The sequence below is a fragment of the Megalops cyprinoides genome, chromosome 4 (assembly GCF_013368585.1).
Source record: "Megalops cyprinoides isolate fMegCyp1 chromosome 4, fMegCyp1.pri, whole genome shotgun sequence".
Classification (NCBI taxonomy): Eukaryota; Metazoa; Chordata; class Actinopteri; order Elopiformes; family Megalopidae; genus Megalops; species Megalops cyprinoides.
In genome coordinates, this window is record NC_050586.1 from 34,257,552 (window position 1) to 34,275,824 (window position 18,273).

The 18,273-nt window shown below is 37.5% G+C and overlaps 1 protein-coding gene and 1 long non-coding RNA gene across 3 annotated transcripts; both read left to right on the forward strand.

Moving 5' to 3' along the window:
* The first annotated feature begins 2,812 nt into the window (after positions 1-2,812).
* On the forward strand, positions 2,813-3,710 carry LOC118776215. The gene is made up of 3 exons (XR_005004916.1): positions 2,813-2,867; positions 3,397-3,523; positions 3,632-3,710. It is a non-coding gene; the product is annotated as an uncharacterized LOC118776215 (long non-coding RNA).
* Positions 3,711-15,855: 12,145 nt separating this feature from the next.
* On the forward strand, positions 15,856-17,885 carry LOC118775994 (alveolar macrophage chemotactic factor-like). Of its 2 annotated transcripts, none has more exons than XM_036526008.1 (4): positions 15,856-15,954; positions 16,892-17,021; positions 17,513-17,590; positions 17,785-17,885. In XM_036526008.1, the coding sequence occupies exons 1-4, from the start codon at positions 15,891-15,893 to the stop codon at positions 17,858-17,860; spliced, it is 348 nt and encodes a 115-aa protein (XP_036381901.1). In that variant the 5' UTR covers positions 15,856-15,890; the 3' UTR covers positions 17,861-17,885. The 2 variants fall into 2 exon arrangements, with proteins under 2 accessions (XP_036381901.1, XP_036381902.1); XM_036526009.1 differs by having other exon boundaries at positions 17,780-17,883.
* The last annotated feature ends 388 nt before the right edge of the window (positions 17,886-18,273 follow it).

The window sequence follows — 18,273 nt, forward strand, 5'->3', positions numbered from 1 at the left end:
AACTGATGCAAAGAAATAAACATCTACAATTATTAAAAGTTTCTCTGAGGTTAACATTGCATATATGACCTTTTTCATTGACAGCATTTGTCAAATAACAATAAATTAGCTGTATTTGCCTCTTTTGCAGTATTTCCTTTTCTACATGTATTTTTCATAAATCTCGGAGAAAAACTGTAGGTTTAACAGAGGCTAAACTGTAAATAAAGCACTAGTTACTGTCCATACTTGGATTCAGGATGGAACATTGCTGATACATACTTTAGGAAATGTGCTTAACCTGACTAATGCTCAGAAAGTCTCAAATCTCCAGTTGTTTACAGGATAAAACAAATGAATAAATAGATAAATTCCCCCTAGATAAAGTCACCTGCTAGGCAAAGAAATGATATGACTAGGGGACCTTGAGACATAATAAAATGAAAGAAAATCATTTACACAGAATTACAGCTACTAGAGTTCCTTTATGTTTAATAATAGAGTGATCCTCCTGTATGGGAACTATATAAATGTGAAACATAGATAAGGACATCTGAAAGTGTAGAGCTTTATTTACTGAAATCAGAATGTCACTTTACTCCGCACATCATTATGTGGAGTCACTGGATATTATGTACTGGATATTATTTTGACTTTTTCAGAACCAAGCAAAGAAAAGAGGGGGGAAAGTGGCTTTGTGCTAAAGGAGCATCCCCTAATTAGCTTATGTCACATCATGTGAAAACAGCACAATCTTATATTTGCTCCCAACTTCATCCCTTGAGTTGGCAAGACTACCAAAGAGGAAAAACCATAATGGCAAGAGTCAGTGGCTATTTTTTGTTTTATATGTGGTATGTATTTCTCCTCACAAAATGTTATTTTCACCATTCCCAAGCTCTCACGCTATAAATACTGCAATAAGCTGATATCATATTCCATAATATAAATAGTATTAAGTTATACACTACTGTGCAAATGTCTTGGACATATTCATGTTGCAGTTATTGGATAAATATATCATCTTATATGAGCAGAAGATCCTTACATAATTTTGTTACTGCATGAGGAAGGAAAGACATTGTGTGAAACAACTCCCATCACTCAATTTTCAAGGTGTGGTACCCAAAACATACACAACACAGAGAAATGTAATCTGTAGCAGACAGTTGCAAGATCCAAAAACCTGTCTAAGAAGGATGAGCTTTGCACTAGAATAATATCCTTGGGGAGCAACAACAAATAAATCATTAAATCAACAGACAGCTGGCTGAAGGCTCAGATGTGGGCAGTATGCAGGTGTCACCAGGCATCAGACATCAACAGTACAGAGGTTTGGATGTGCAATAGTAAAGGAACCTCTGTTAAGAAAAGAGTATATGATTAAGGAATAGATGTGCTCAATGCTTTAATTTGAAAATATTTAATTAACAGTACTCTATGCAACCACAAAATGGCTTTTTCAATTTCAGTGCAGAAAAAGGTTGAAATCATTTTCTTAATGTAGGAATGGTTCCCAGATGGAAAAAAAAACCTAATAAACAAACTAATGGAAAGGTGTGGGCCATCTTAGATTTATACGAGTATCACATCTGAGTCCAATCTGAATCTGTGTCAGTCATTTCAGTGTGGGTTTCCAAACTATTACACCAACACAATCCCAACAGAAAATCACAGCTAGGGACTTTCAGTGCCTGCATTATTTTAAAGATCTGCCTTTTGCAGTTTCACATTTGACACAAAGCCACCAAGGAAACAGGCCAATAAGCAGAGCTGCCAAAAGATTCCTGATAAGGGACTCCCCACATTTCCAAAACATAACTCTTTCTATCACAGCTGGTTTCAGCTGTAAAACATTGCAATATGCAGAAGATGTTATTTGTTCAACTTGCAGATGTTCTTGTCATGAGTGTATTTTTCATGGTGTATAATTGACTGACTCTTCCTTGCTATTGTGATAGGATTTCTCTTACTCTGTACTGTAAACAACATGGAAGCCACATTCACTTTGCAATCAAATCAAATAAAACTGACAACACAGGAGAGAATCTCAGCATGTTTTGTTTACAAGCATATCATTTTAAACACTGAAAAACACTTTCCGTGAAGACATGAGCTGAGCTGTGTGGAGAACCTGGCTGATACTTCTCATAAGAAATGAACAGAAGGAATGAAACTTACAAAAACAAATAATGTATTTTAAAAATCCACAAACAGAAATAAAACCACCAACTTCAGCGCACAACCAAAGCAACTCAGTCTGCTGTGTTGCAGCCACATGTTTGTATCTAATATGCCTTGATTAGCAGGTGAGGCTTGCTACCCAATGCCAGGCAATAGCAAACAGAGGGGTAACCCTAAAGCAATTCCCTGGTTAGGTGTATTTGCTGTGAAATAAGCTCAGTTATTCACATGGTTGAACATATAAAGACAATACCTAAAACAATTGAACAATTAACAAACATTTTCAGGGAACAGGTTCTCCTTCACAAGCTGCATTGTGCTATCACGGTCTATGACGTTTGAGCCACATAATACCATAAAAAAAGAATGCAGACATTTACAAGCCTTTCCCAGCAAATTTCACTCCGCTATTATTCATGGCAGTTCTGTATTCAACAATTACAGAGTAAAAAGCAAAAGTAAAAACTGAAAGATTGTGGAGGGTGAAAGGGGCTTCCCATCTTGTCCTCATGTCATACCAGGAACATCGTTACCAGATGCCCACCCCCGCCGAGTGGTATAAAAACAGTACCATCTGCATTCTCAGTCTGATATCAAACTCTTGCTCTCAGGAATAAGGCACAATATCAACACAACAACAAAAATGAGGAGCGTGTTTGCACTCTTGCTTTGTACCGCTTTAATAGTCACAACCATAACTGAAGGTAAGACTTTCGCAGGTTTATCCTATAGTAGCATGATTTTGTATTGTTTGAAATTGCATGAGTACATTATTTTTTATATTTTTTATATTATTAGATATTATTATAGGTAGTAGGTTGGAAGGACAAAAAGGGGAGGGGAGACATGTAAATGGATAAATAAATATTACCTGGCTTTGCCTCATATAGGCAAATTCATGAAATGTCACAGGACTCAAAATGGCACTTTCATTGATGACTTTCATTTTATCCACCTTAAAATGTCATACTGAAAGCAATACAATCTAGTCTTTTTCTGTAGAAAAACTGAAACTGAAACAATGGTCTCTCTGCAATCTGGTCACATTGCCAAGTTTAACCGACCTGTAAAGGCATAATGCCGATGCTGTCATATTTAAAATGGAACTTTATTTTGGGTGTCCTCTTAAAGATATGTATGTGATGAAAGTGTAATATCCCATGAAAGATTCCTGATTATGAAAGATCAGTTTAATTTTTTGCCTGTGGCTTTGTGGGTCTGCTGTTCTTCCAGCTCACCCAATGAGTAACAGTCAACGCTGCCTCTGCGAAGGGGTAACTCAAGCCAGTGTGGCTGCCAGAAACGTCCAGGCCTACAAAGTGTACCCAGAGAGCCTGGCGTGTGACAGAATCGAAATCCTGTAAGTGTGTGATGCATCCTGACTGTTCAACGTGTATGCCACTGGGTAAGAGTGAATGGCATGGCATTACGACGAAGAATGATTCTTCTTTTTTCTCCCCTTAAACAGCGTGCAGCTGAAGACAGGCCGAGTTGTGTGCCTCAATCCGAACTCCAAGATTGGGCAGGCGATGAAACAAAGAGCCAGAGTGATTTAGGAGGAGAAAAAACACAAACTCCTTAAATTTCCTTTCATTGAAAAAGATTAAAAATATAATGAAATACTACTAATATAATGGAAAAAAAAACATTAAAAAGTCTCTTGGAAAATTGAAGATCAGACCATTTTTGAAGACTTCCATTTCATGCTGTTATGATTATTTTCTTAGTTTTACTGCTTAACTAACTGCTTAGTGGACTTAACACAACTCTGTACAGCACTTCATAGTATCTGCATACATTTGTAAAATCCATATTCTCTTTTTCCCCGGCAATAATCCTTCAGGGCTTTAGACCTCTAACATAAATAGCATTAGAGGTCTAAACAGAGTTGTATGGTTTTAAGATAAGATAAGATTGGTTAAATCTTGTGAATCTCAGTTTGTGAATAAAGATTTGTTCACCCTATAGGAGTTGATATGCTTTTCAATCGTTTCAATATGAGTTCAAACTTTGTCACTCTAATCTACAAAATCACACATGGCCGGATGCTCTGAAAGTTTGAAACCATGCTTTAAACTGGAATTAATGCAGCACAATTTCTAAATATATGAATTTATTTGATGGAATGTAGGAATGTCCAGACAGAACATTCAGGCACATATTGACATAACCGTTTGCTGGACAGAAGCGACATTCATTTTCTGATGTTAGGATTTAAGTACAAATTACAGATCTCCTCACTTTCAATGCAGTTTCTTTCAGATTTTTGTTCACATGGTCAGGTAACACGTGCACGCTCTTACTGTTAGATACATCTCCACTGTGAGAACAATGGCATAGTGATGGTAAACTGTCTGAAGCTATAACATAAAGTGTCAAGTTCTCATCAACAGGTGACAAGGCTTGCTATTTCCTAGATGAGGCATTCAAGCTGTCTGTGAGAATCACTATTTGCTTTTGTTCTTGAAAATGCAGCTAACATTTCACACCATGTTTTGTTTTTACTTTTGTCTGTGTGTTCGGAGAGTTGATCTGAAACAGGTTCTTCAAGATGTTTTTTCAGTTGTCGACTCAGGTTTAGCTGGCTGAGATGCACCTTGCTGCTCCTTGGAAAGCACCAGACAAGTACTCGGTAATAAAAGCACTGTGAAACAATTCAGGTCAATTCAATTACAATGCTGCGCTCTGAAAAATATATCTTTTATATATGATATTGCTGTCATGCATTTCTCTGCAGATTCTGGATCACTATGTCAAGTTGCAGGGATATCTGTCACAGACAAATGACAAATTTATTTCAGTATTCACAATCACATTGAGACGTACTTTACTCCACATTTTGACCACCAGTAGCTAAATCTAGAGCCTCAGTTTCTAGTATTAGCTTTCTGCTCTGAGTTTTAATAATATGATCCCTTTGAAAGACACTGTAACTTCATGTCTTGAAGTAAATGTAAACAACTTCATGTAAACAAATGTGCCACTGAAGTGCTTTTGATGTCACTTATCAGCACAAGGCATTCAGCAACAAGATGCTGAGATTTATATAAACAAAAAGGAGCATTTTGTGTTGACATACTTTTCAAATACCTGACCCTCAGTTTGACAAGAACATCAAAGGGATGTCAACCTGTTTATATGGTGCCCTGATCTCAGTTCCTGTAAGAGTGCTGGCTTCTGTTAAAGCTCTCTCTGTTTGTACACACTGCTTCACCTGATTCAATGTTAAAGCCATGCAACATCTGGGCATACAGCAGCTGACTATTAAAATGAATTCCAAGTCAAAAACAGTTTGTCGCACCATCTGAGCACACACTGCCAGCAGTGATGGGAAGCAAGAGCTTTTATCTGCTGTTATCCCTACAAACAAAGACAGTCCAGTGTATTAGATGAATGTGAATGTTCACTGCATATTCCTACAGAACATCACTCTCTCAAAGCTGTAAATGGTCATTGATAATGGTAGTATTCCTGCTCTGCTTCAACATCTATTATGAAGATACAGATTGACACTGTCAGGGTTGCATTGCAGTCACTCATATTTTCCCTATTCTACATATTCTGCATACTTGGTTTGCCAATACATGAAATCAAACAACTTCATAACAGTACATGTATGCCATTATTGTGATCTCTAGCTTTGTTCATGCAAACAACAGGGCTATGCAATATCTCAGAGTGTAAGCATTAACATTATTTTTAACTTGGCAGTTAGTGCAAGGCATAGAACATAAGGCATAGGTCTGTTTTCTGAAAAATGTTTCAATAAAATATTTAAAGTATTATTTAAAATACACACACCTGTAGAGCTTTAAGTCTTTCTAAAAAAAAAAAAGTCAGTAGTTTACAATGATCCTTCAGGGAAAATCTTTAATCGGAAGCATCAAGTACATGTCATCTTACAGGTCTCTCAAGGATGATTTGTAAACATTTTACACATCAAGCCAATATTTAAAAGAGTGATTTTCTCAATGAGTCACCCCAATAGCATTTCAGGTGTCTTGCAGCAGTGTAATAGGGGACAACATGTGGCACACAGCATGCACATTTAGCTGATGCTCTTATCCAGAGTGACTTGCCCAAGGGTACAGCAGCAGGGCCCCAGCTGGGAATTGAACTGGCAATCTTTCAGTTATAAATCTTGCTCCTTAACCACTATGCTACACTGCGGCCCCTGGGACACAGGTCACAGCCTGGTTGACAGACCAGACAGGTCTTTTTCTCACCAGTAGAACTTTTTAGAACTGTTTTATTATAACTTTACTGGGCACACCCAGCCTTCATTTCCTTCACAACTGTGACTTCCACTCCTGTAGCACTCCACTGTAGGCTGGTTCACACACAGCACGCCAAGAGCAACAATGAACTGAGGACAATGAAGCTGAGCCAGCCCTTATCATGATACTTCCCAGACTTGCTTTTCCAGTCACAATTGACAGCTAACACACATGTTTGATGCTGTTGTTGTTGTTTTTCCCCCCTCACACAGATGGAATTTCAATAGTTGAACCACACTATAACATTTGTGTGTTGCTGCCATCTACTGGCTGGCAGTCATCATCATTATTTGCTTGCTTTGCAGAATCTTTGCTTTGCAGTTAATATGTTTATAAGCATAAACTGTATACAGCTGGAAAACTAGGTAGTATATGCAATTACATAATGTGCAATGTCTAGTTATAGATTAAACAGACCTAAGTAATGATTGTAGAAAAGATAAAATTAATGACACGTCAAGACATTCATAAGTATGCATCGTGATAAATTAATTAAGTGACATATACAGAAAGTAAATGTGAAACGATGTCTGAATGCCCCTCATTATCATGGAGTTGATTTGGGCTGTCCAACTGATATCTTCATTAAGTTGTTGAAATTAATCAAGAATAATATTAAAACGAGTCAAAATAAAAGAAAAGTTACAGAAATAAAAAAACTAACAGTTGTGACATGATCCACTTGTACACCTGATCATAACATATTTGATTGGAACAGTCTGAGTAATGTGGTTAATGCTTTATTGAATTTTAAAAACGCTGTAGAGAAATCAACACCCCATTAATCAGATGCTCCCTTACTCCTAAGGAAGTGATCAATGCAACATTCTACATTTCAACGTCAGTGGCTTCTCCCGATCAACATTCACCTGGCTTTGGAAACATAAGGTATGTTTTAGTAGCTATGGAAATGTCTATATTAATGGGTTTTATGCGAAAAGGACAAAAATCACTGCTGCCTCAGCAATTGTCTGCTGAGATCTGATCCAGAATCAAGCAGTTCACAGCAGTAGAGGGCACTGAAGGACACGTTATGGGAGAACTGCAGAAGTACTATACCGGTAAAAGAATTTCCTAGCACAGTATTTCTTTACCACAGTTCAAAGACGTTTTCAGCGCCAAGACATGTATAAACTATATATTCTCCACTAGTCATGAAGTAAACAAATGAAACTTAGTTCAACAACGGATCATACATTATCTCACACAAACAAAGACTATTTCCAAAGCCATGCTACGCAGTGTTGTCTAAATTATTTCACTTGGCGTCTTAATGTTTTCTGCGGTGGCTCATGAGATCATTAAAGGTAGACTGCTATGTCTTGCTGTCCATTATCTCGAGATAATCATCTCAGGATGTGATTATTATCAAATGGTTATCGCAAAGTGACGAGAACAGGAATTTCGATTGTAACACCTGATTTCTACGTTACCAACGTAGGCTATCGTTACCATGCGATGAGCCTACTCAATACGATCCTCTTTCAGTGACAGATAGTAGGCCTAATACGTTACGCGTTGGTGACAGGATCGTCATCAGTAAACGTGCATGGTACAAGACACAACTACTACGATAGATGGAAATAGTGCAACGGTGTATTTAATCTCTGTACCTTCAAGTAATGTGGTTTTGGTTTTGGATATTTAGCCTATGAGTACTCTGGATACAGCACCTGAGTCGGTGGTGGCAACGTTCGAAGAGACAGCGTTGTGAACGGCTACCTGGTAACTGCCTCCATTTCTCCTATCAGCTCTCAACAGTAATGATGTACGGTATATGCGAATGTCCTTTAGTCTATTCTTGTATGATGATGGTGAAGACATGAAACCCGGCATTTATTGTCCATCAATATGAAATGATAAACATTAGAGTAGACTACCGACACTCCTGTGTCCAACCCACCTTATTTTCGTTGGAAGCGACAAGTGGTATCCGCTACTCCACGCCACCGTTAGGCTACAATAGCAAGTCTGCCATATCTGTTCAGATGGTAAATTATATGACCATAAAGGGCAAAGAAGTGTTCAGGTGTCTTCCATAACGTAAATAACGCGTTTTCTTCAGCTAGTAAATCGTACAATGATCATTGCCGATCATATAGGCTAACAACTCGACATGACATGATATAAAATTGACAGACTCCGTCTTGGTAGTCTAACGCCCACGTCTTATCTACAAGGCTACCTTCAAGGATGTATTGGACTAAATTAACTGACGAAGGAATGCAGCGGCACAGCATTTGATGCATAAATAAAACAGCAGCATTTTAGAAAGAAAAGCGTGGGGGATTACACGTTGTCGTTTTAATTTAATTACCATAAAACACATGCTATAAAAGGTGCTACGATCATGACCGTTTGTAGTGATATTCAGAGTCCATGTCAAAGTCACTGGCAGCTCAACTAGCAAATTGAACACTGTTAAGAATAGATTGCGCGACGTTAGGACGCATGTATGTGAGACAGACAGGCTCATATAGGCCTGCCTACCTGGACATGAGTGGCCATACTCTTAATAAAACTAAAAAAAAAAAAAAAAAAAACTGAAACTGAATGCAACCACGCCTGCCTTAATGTTGCATGTAACGGCGGCTCAGGCGGAGTATCTAGCTAGCTGGAAAAGCTGAAATGCTCTGTCGATTACTTGTGATTTTAAACCAACAGCCTCCTAGTTTCTCGAAAATGATAATCAGAAAATAATCATTAATAGTCAATCAATAATCAAACATTTCGTACAATGAAAAATACTAAGAAAACGAATTACAAATGTTATTACTTCAAGACAGTTTTGGGTAACGAATTCACACAACATTCGTAAGCACTACATAAACATGACGCAACGGTCACACAGTGTTATTAAAGCTGTATTGTACATTGGACATAGCATACTATAATACTGTTGACACACTGAATGACACATTCATGTATCAATCATAAACCATTTAATACAGATTCATAAGAACCATACGCGAAACAGTATATTTGCGTTATATCATCACCTTGAGTAAATCAGACGGACGACCACTGCTGACTCGGTCTACTCATACATCATAGGCTACACAGCATATAAACATACATTGGCATTTAAGCTTGTTTGGTCCAGAGTCTTATCTAAGTAGGCTATTTCCTATTGGACAAGACCAGTGAGACCTCAATGGTTGTAAGTAAAGGGAATTGAAAATAACTATCATTTCTGTTCATTATAACAGTACGATTCTTTTATTCAATAATTCACAGTCAACATCTATGAAACATGCTATACGTCAACACATAAATGCAAATTTTAAGATGTCACATGGTGCATCATTATTCATACTTAACTATTGTTGCGGAGCAATTTTAAGCAGTCTTACTAAGTGAACATGTCTTATGTATGGTATGTATGAGCATTCCGAGTCAGCATTCTTCTAAATGTCAGATGTACCTAAGCTGATGTATTGAATGAACATTTAAAATGTGTTGTAATATGTGTCATAATAGAAATGCCATGTCAGACATGTTATAAAACCTTAATAATTCTCTATGTGGCTGTTACATAATGTTAATATTGTGCTTGTGAATATTTCATGAATGCTTTATGGAGGTAGGCAATGTAAATCACTGCCCAATTTTGTAATGAGAAGAGTGTCTTTTTTCAAACAGATTTTTTTAAAGCTGGGGTGTATATTAAAGTCTCATTGTGATTTCAGTAAATGTGGCCTAAATGAAGGTTGATTATGCAAGTGGATGATGGAAACCTTTTTAAAACTATAAATAAAATGGTATGTGTTTTGTTACTGGTGCAGGAAACATTTTTTGCCACAGTCACCATTCCAAGTATAATCATTATTGTTACAATAAGCAAATTGTGTTGAAATGCCCTAAAAACACTTTGGTATAATGACGGGTGGGTTTCCCCTTTATGTCTGCAGTTTTTTTTTTTTTTTACTCGGGCAAATTTCAGTCTTCCTCTTTCGCACCTTAGCAGATTTAGATTATCTACTTTTTGGACTCTTTTCTTTCTTAATGTGAGGATTTGACTCATGGTTCACACAATGTCGCTCTGAAAGTTGCTGATGGTGAATTGATGCAAAAGGTCATTTGTCAATACTGAAATAAAAATACAATTGTGCTATGAATAAAGAGAACAACATATATTTGTACAAACGCAATGTATAATACAGCTGTATGTTTTGTTTTTAATGTCTTGCCATCTTCATTTGCAAATTGCTATAGTTGCAGCACCCTCTGTTTTATGTGTTGGTCTTAATACTTAATTTCTCATGGATAACCTACATAAGGTCTGACTTTACATTAAGTAGGCAGTTATAGCAATGCAATACATGGACCAAAACACTACCAAATGCAGAGATTTAGGATTTTTATTATTAGTGATTTATTAAAATGATATCTTAGCCCAACACATTTCCCCTGCTCTTTTTCTAACCCTAACCTTTAATGTAACTCATGAGTTTGACATATTGTAGCAGTGAAAGAATGCTTGCTTACAGTGACATAGTGCTCATGTCTGTGTACTTACTAGTTTACCTACCTACTAGTCTAGTTAACAACATTTAATGTAAAATGTGACCAAAATAGATAGACAAAAGAATATATTTTGCCTCACTATTAATAACATGTTACACATCATAAGACCATTTACAGTTTTAACAAGGTATTTTGTGACTATTTATTCCAGTGGAAAAACAAAAGTACTGATCCTACATGAAAATTTTGCCATTGTGTTTGTGAGGGTGTCAACCTCCTGATTCTGTCTTAAGCATGAAGTATCATTCAGCATAATATCTCTGCATCATAGAACAACGGAAAAAAAATTCCCTCCCACTGTCACGTACTGTATTAGACTAATGAAGTGTGACCTTTGGGGCAGGAACTTGTGGCTTGTGTCTCCTCAAAGGAAATAGCTTGCGTCTCTGTGAGAAAGTGCCTTGACAGACCTTTAGGCCACACGTTCACTGTTGAATTCATTGGAAAATGGAAAAAAGGCTTCTGTCACTGAAGCACCGAGCTTCATGTTTCCTACAGAGTTGCAACAATAAGTCGTCATAGTCAGCACGCATCAAAGAGTCACAACACCAAAGGTTTCAGCTGTGCATATAATGAGCTGTGGTATTCTTCTTTATCTTGCTCGCACACAAACACACAGGTACATACAAAGGTGATATCCCAAGTTATAAATGCTTTGCATTCAGTATTTTCACTGGAAAGGAATGTGGTGTCCTCAGCTGTAGCGGAGCAAAGGGGGGGGGGGGGGGGGGGGGGGCAGAGGGTACAGCTGCCCCGGGCCCACGGTTCCATCAGTTACAAAGGGGCCCACCCTGCCTGACTAAACACACATTTTTGTTGTTTAGTTGCATATTTTGAATAAAGTTTGTTTGTGTGTCTTGATTGTGGCAAAAAAGTAATAGTCAGACTGAGGGTGTTATGGTTTTCGACCGACCCATAGCTAAGTTTCTCGCCACGATATTCATTTTGAATGAGCAGAGACACAATAGAGTTACAGAAAACTTTATTCACTGTCCAGTATCCCTGTGTAAGTATACAAACAAAAAATTACGGCCTCTGTTCGAGTCCCAAAGTAGGAACTAGGTGATCGCCGGTTGTCTTGTTTTATTTCCCATCGCCATCACTGCTGACGGAGCCGCGGTATTTAAAAAGAGTCTCACGCACTGAGGTGTGCACACTGCATTGTAACCGACATTTCTCTCCGTTCCGCCCTTCCGTCTCCGTAAGTTTCCCGCTTGGATTTACATTTGTTCATTTGGCAGACACTTTCATCCAAAGCAACTTACATAGGTTACAGTTCTTTACAACGTTATCTATTTATACAGCTGGATATTTACTGAGCCAATTGTGGGTTAAGTACCTTGCCCAAGGGTACAGCAGCAGTGTCCTAGCGGGAATTGAACCAGCAACCTTCGGTCATGAGTCCTGCTCTTTAACCACTATGCTACACTGCCGCCTCAGATCTATCTGGCATCTCCACACAGCCTATAATTGGCTGTATAAGGGCCGACTACAGGTCCTCGCCCCCTCTGCAATGAGCCATCATAGTCCTACTAGTTTTAGTAGTTTTAGTCCCTAATCTGTGGCTTTTGCCGTTTCCATTTCTTAACTTTTAATTTCTTCTTCAGTTCCTTTTTGTTCAGAGAAAAACAATACTGTGTCAGCCTGCAAAACATTTATTTGCATTGTGTCATTCTTTATGAGGTCATTTATTCAGGTATCAGTTAAGGATAGAGGAATGTTTGCATCTAAGAGAAAGTGTTTTTGCTGAGCTTCCCATCCAATTATAAATCAAGAGGCCATTGACCCTTGCACGATTGGTCCAAGTAAATTTTTCCTGGAAGTTTACTTTCAATGACTTATTTTTGAATACTCTCATTTCCAAGTGTGTAAGTAATACTAAGCTTCAGTTTGTCAACCATCTTCATACTTGTTTTGTGAAAATTTATATGTATGCTCCTATTGATTTTTTTCAGTGAACCCTCAGGTTTCCTTGATACAGATGATATAAACGGCCCTGTGTCACAGAGAATCTCCAAATGAGTGTCATACTAATATAACAATATTGCTCACTGCTGTAGACTGAAAGGTTGATCACAGGCAGAGAGCATTAACGTAGAGACCTGTGAGTCCATTCAGAGCCCTGTAAACCTCTGTATACCATTTTGTCAGTATAATTATACTCAAACAGTCTAAGAAGGCAACTAAATAATGAATGCAGTTTCAGGGGAGGCATTTGTAGTCCAGAAACATGAATGAATCTGTATGCAAACACATATGTGATCTTAATCTTGTAATCACTGTCTAGGCCGAAAATATCACAAGTTAGTACTTCCAGTTTTATGAGAGTACAGAGGAAGACCTTAACCATTATACTGATGTGTGGAATAAATTCTCAAAGTTGCCAAATTTAAATAATTTGCCACCCTACTCTGCTGCCAGCCAGCTATTACTGTAAGCCTTCGTTTAATACCGAACATGGCACAGGATAAACTATGATTAGACAACACTTTTTTAATGCAGGGGAATTCCGCACTAATTAATATTCAACGGAAACGCAGCTGTCGTTCACCACAATTTGCAATACAGTAAATGCCCAAATGAAATATGTAACTCAGTTTACTGGACTTGCAGTTCAAACAGAACCCAAATAGTCAATCTGGAAATAGAGGAGGCAGTCTGCCCTCTTTCTGCACACTTGCATTTTTCTGTTCCTGAATCTGTGAACTTCATGCTTTCTCTAGCAGAAACAAAACACAAACCAAAAAAAAATCGAATCTTCGCTAAGGTCACTGTTTGTATTTCCAAGGAAATACATTTGATGAACTCGTCCAAAGTAGGATCCTGCTCAGACACTCCAGCCTTAAGGGAATTTTGTAACTCTCTCAGTAAAGTGTCCTGCTTAGCATTTAGAGAAAGCCTTCATAAGCCTTCATAAGTGCCCTTCACATTTATTCATACCACTGATTAAATAGGAGCAAAACATGACATAACAGCGAAGAAATGTTTTGGATATGTTTTGGTTTATTTTTATTATTATATATGCTATACTTTTAAGACTATTTCACAGAACAAAGACATATCATTCACAAATAATTATGCATTCTTCTGTTATAACACATTTTGTTCCTATTTGATCAGATGTATAAGTAAGTATAAGAGTCCGCTGTACATACTGGTCTACATTACAATGTCACAGAGGGTCATATTGTCCTGACAGTCTAATTTTACATGTGATGTATACATAATGGCACAAAATGAAATTCCACTTGAAATTCTTTGTCAGTTGCCATAGCTGTTTATGAATGTTAATGGTGTGACTACTAATGAATAATAGAGTACTTATGAAGGCTTTATGCAGTATATATGCAGGTCTATTCATGGAGGGCATTACCTTGTAGTTCTTTCGACAGACCTCAGTTGTCTCCTTATATCCCAATGACTACACAGTATTTCTGACTTTTTGTGGACCCCCATGGATTCCAGTTGCACCTCTTTGTATTTTCTCCTGGCACCGATCCTGCTTTTACTACAACACTACAACACTGTCAGTCTGACTGCCCTTATGTGACTGTTTCCATTGCAGGGCCTGTAATATTTAATGCATCATGACATGTTAGCCCTGTAAGAACATCTGGCAAGCAAACAGATGATGATATAAGACTAATACTAAGAATAATGCTACTAACAATAACAACAGAAAAAAATATTAATATAAATTTGACATGAACAGTCTTCATTTAAATTAAAGTACAGTCATTTGGAACATCAAGCAGACTGATATATAATTGAAAAGTTTAATAGTATAGCTTACAGCATCATACTTCTGCTTGACAGAAAAAAAACCCCAAGTATTCTCACAATCACTCAAAGGCGCCAACAAGGAATGATCATGACTGCGTAATTGATCTAAATGTCTATTCAGGTTGACACTGGGCAATTTCCTGCTTCCATGAACGGAGCACATGAATTATTAGTTTAAAATGAACTGTGTAACCAAGTAGTTACAGTCCATTTCAAGACAAGATGTTGGAGTAACTGACTACTCGCACATTATGGTAAAATCACATTTCTAATCGTAAGATATTTGTCATTAAAAATTTTTCAAAAATATTTTTACCATTTGTATATCAGTGCAGAGGGTGACATGCTTTTGAATCAGGCTCATTTCCTGCAGAGGCACTTCAGTTAAGAGTTTAAGTTTATTTTTGAAATAACCCCTCAAGATAATTGTTCTATATTTGTTATGGTACTGACTGACACGCCGGCTGGCTGCCCCCCCCCCCCTAAACAAAAAAAAAAACAGTGCAAGGAGCCAGCTTTATGCACAAAGTACACAGATAAACTGCTAAAAAAGTAATTTCCTTAGATATTAGATTAATATGCCTTCAATTAGGCAGGTGTGTTTTGTTAACCAATGTCTGCTCTGACACAAAAACAGACAATCAAACTATTACAATTAAATAATTAACTGATTTAGATGAAATTTGTTGACATTATCTCACTTTTTGGCAAAGCTAAAAATTGTAACACAAAGAGCATCACACACACACACACACTCAACAATTAAACAAAACAGTCTAGGGGACAGGTGACGGCTCATCACAATATAGTTTTTCCACAAGTTACACTATTAATGATTAGTTTTATTATATAAAAGATTATTTCAGATTATAACATGTATTCATGTAAGTGTAAAACAGTTGTGCAGTAAGAACGTGAACTGGAAAGCCCCATCCCCAAACACAAAGGTGAATGAGAATACACCATTTGCAAATTACAATGATTTGATGAGCCAACTCACTGACATGGAAAAAAAGTAAATTACTGTATCACCACTTCCGTTTTTTTTCTGTTATAAATCCCTGTGTTGACTTCAGTCTGTCATAGTTCCCGCCTGCAACCAAGATTCAAATCTGCCCAGCACTGCAAGCCACTAGCAGAATGTCACCGAGGACAAGCTTCCTGTTCATAGCTCTGGCTGTCTGCTGCTTTGCTGCAAATTATGGTGAGTGTTTTTTTTATTATTATATCAAAATTAACTTCTATTACATAAAAATGAATTTATTCTGGCAACCTTTCAATATTCATACGATTATTCTATACATTTATGCAAAGATTAGAATTTAGATGGACTGGAATTCTTGAGAATAGAACGTAATAGAATTATTAATTATAGTCTCATACATTTATACTCATACATATAAGTCTACACATTGTATTAGCCAAATGTAAATCAAAGCAAATTATATGTTGATACAAACATACAACTGAGCAATATAGGTTTTATTAAGGTAATGACATACATAATATTTTAATGTTTGATGTAGGCTGAAAATATTGCTTACATTTTTGTCATTTAGCAGATGCTCTTATCCAGAGTGACTTACATAGGTTACAACTTCTACATGTTACCAATTCATACAGCTGGATATTTATTGAGGCAATTCTGGGTTGGGTACCCTCCTAGGGGTAGAGCAGCGGTGCCTGAGTGGGGATTGAGCCTGCAGCCTTTTGGTTATGAGCCTTGCTCCTTACCACCCCCACCTTAAATGCACCCTAAATGATAAGAATAATACATATTAAAGTATTTCACTTAATTATTTGTTAGAAATAAATGGCAAATAATATTTCCACACACAGCAGACCTACTGATACAAGGTATGACCATTCACATAGAGGTTATAACTGCAGGCCTGCAAAAATAGAAATGCATGAAAGCCACTGGAACATTTTTTATGAATGGTCTCCAGTTAGGAAGCCACACTTATAGGACTACGAAATAATCACTTCTTGGCCTGGACTTGAAACCAGAACAGGCTAATACAATATTACTGATTGAACTGAATTCAGTATCTAGATTCACAAAAAAAATCTACTGGTATGGTGTCATAGACACCTCTTTTCCCTCTGAAATATAACCGCCAACGTGATTTTATTTCCAGCCTCTGCCATGGAAAGTCCCTTTCTGAAATGCCGCTGCCCAAAAACGTCTTCATCTTACATTAGTCAGCGGCTGTGCAAGAGCATCGAGATCATCCCGGCGGGCGCGCGCTGTCGGCGGATCGAGATCCTGTGAGTAGCCTACGCCAGACGCTCGGCTTCAAAACCGCAGCGCCGCTTAGACGTGCAGTCAGGGAAACTGCGGGGGGATGGAGTAGAGGAAGCGGCAGGCAGGAGAGGAAAAGAAAGCATTAATCACCAACTGCGCCAAACATTTAGGCAGGGGGTATACCCGGGACACCACCCACGCTGCTAACAGGTCGCAGTTGGTACAGAGTGAAACAATATTTTCCTTTGCTTAAAAATAAACAAGTTAGGTCAAATAAAAAAAAAAAAAATGTCAAGCGCATCCAGCCGCATAATCTCATAATCCCTCATTATGACCTTTTAGCACACTATACTGTCAGTAGCATCTGTAATGTCCTCTGTGATTGGAAACTAGAACATTGTTTATTTGTTTAAGGAACATTCAAGGTTCAGAAAATAATATTGAGAAAACAGATACAAAACTTTTCCAGTGATATATAGACCTGAATTATTTGAACCCTCTCATTCCTCCCCAGAATCACAATGAGGACTGGTCAAACTGTTTGTGTGGATCCAAAAGCACCATGGGTTATTAAAACCATCGAGAGGTTGACGTAAGTACAGTTTCTCTCTAAAAAATAGTTTATATGCACACCTAAACACAGAAAAAGGCAAGTTGTTTCATATGAGAGTATATATAGATGTACATGTTTTGTCCTGTTTTGCATTATAAGTACTTCTGCTGAATATTGAATGAGCACAGAAAGCTTCAATAATTTAAATTCACTTTTCATGTTACGCAGAGCAGGAAGAACAACAATCAAGAAGGCCTGATGACAACTACAGCACCAATGAAGAGGAATGTTTCTACACCTTTAAACTAAACTGACCAAGCTGACTTCATTTCCATGCTGCCTGAATTTCAAAACTGCCTAAAGCAAATACAAAAAAAGCATTTGGTATTACCACTTTAAAGCTGTGAACTTAACACTGTTTTACCTAGCTCTGTCTTGAGATCACTGGTGCATTTGTTTCAATAAAAGTTTATATTTTTAAAAGCTCGCTGCGATTTTGTGAAATACAAACATAATATTATTGCTTAAGGATTTAATACTACATTCATTATGAACTTAATGCAAACCACTGATCCCATTCATGTTCATCATTCATCGTAACCATTGTCTCATGACCATCATGCCATCATGCCATTATCAGAACATTTGAATCACAAGTGTTGCTGTGTTTAACAATTCAAACATAACGTTGGAGCTGGTGCACAGCAGAGGCCCGGTTGCCT

Excerpts from the sequence above, each read along its gene's own strand:
- LOC118775994 (XM_036526008.1), top strand. The coding sequence starts at position 15,891 with ATGTCACCGAGGACAAGCTTCCTGTTCATAGCTCTGGCTGTCTGCTGC. Across the intron at positions 17,022-17,512 it reads TGTCGGCGGATCGAGATCCT|AATCACAATGAGGACTGGTC; the intron begins GTGAGTAGCCTA and ends ATTCCTCCCCAG. Across the intron at positions 17,591-17,784 it reads AAAACCATCGAGAGGTTGAC|GAAGAACAACAATCAAGAAG; the intron begins GTAAGTACAGTT and ends TACGCAGAGCAG.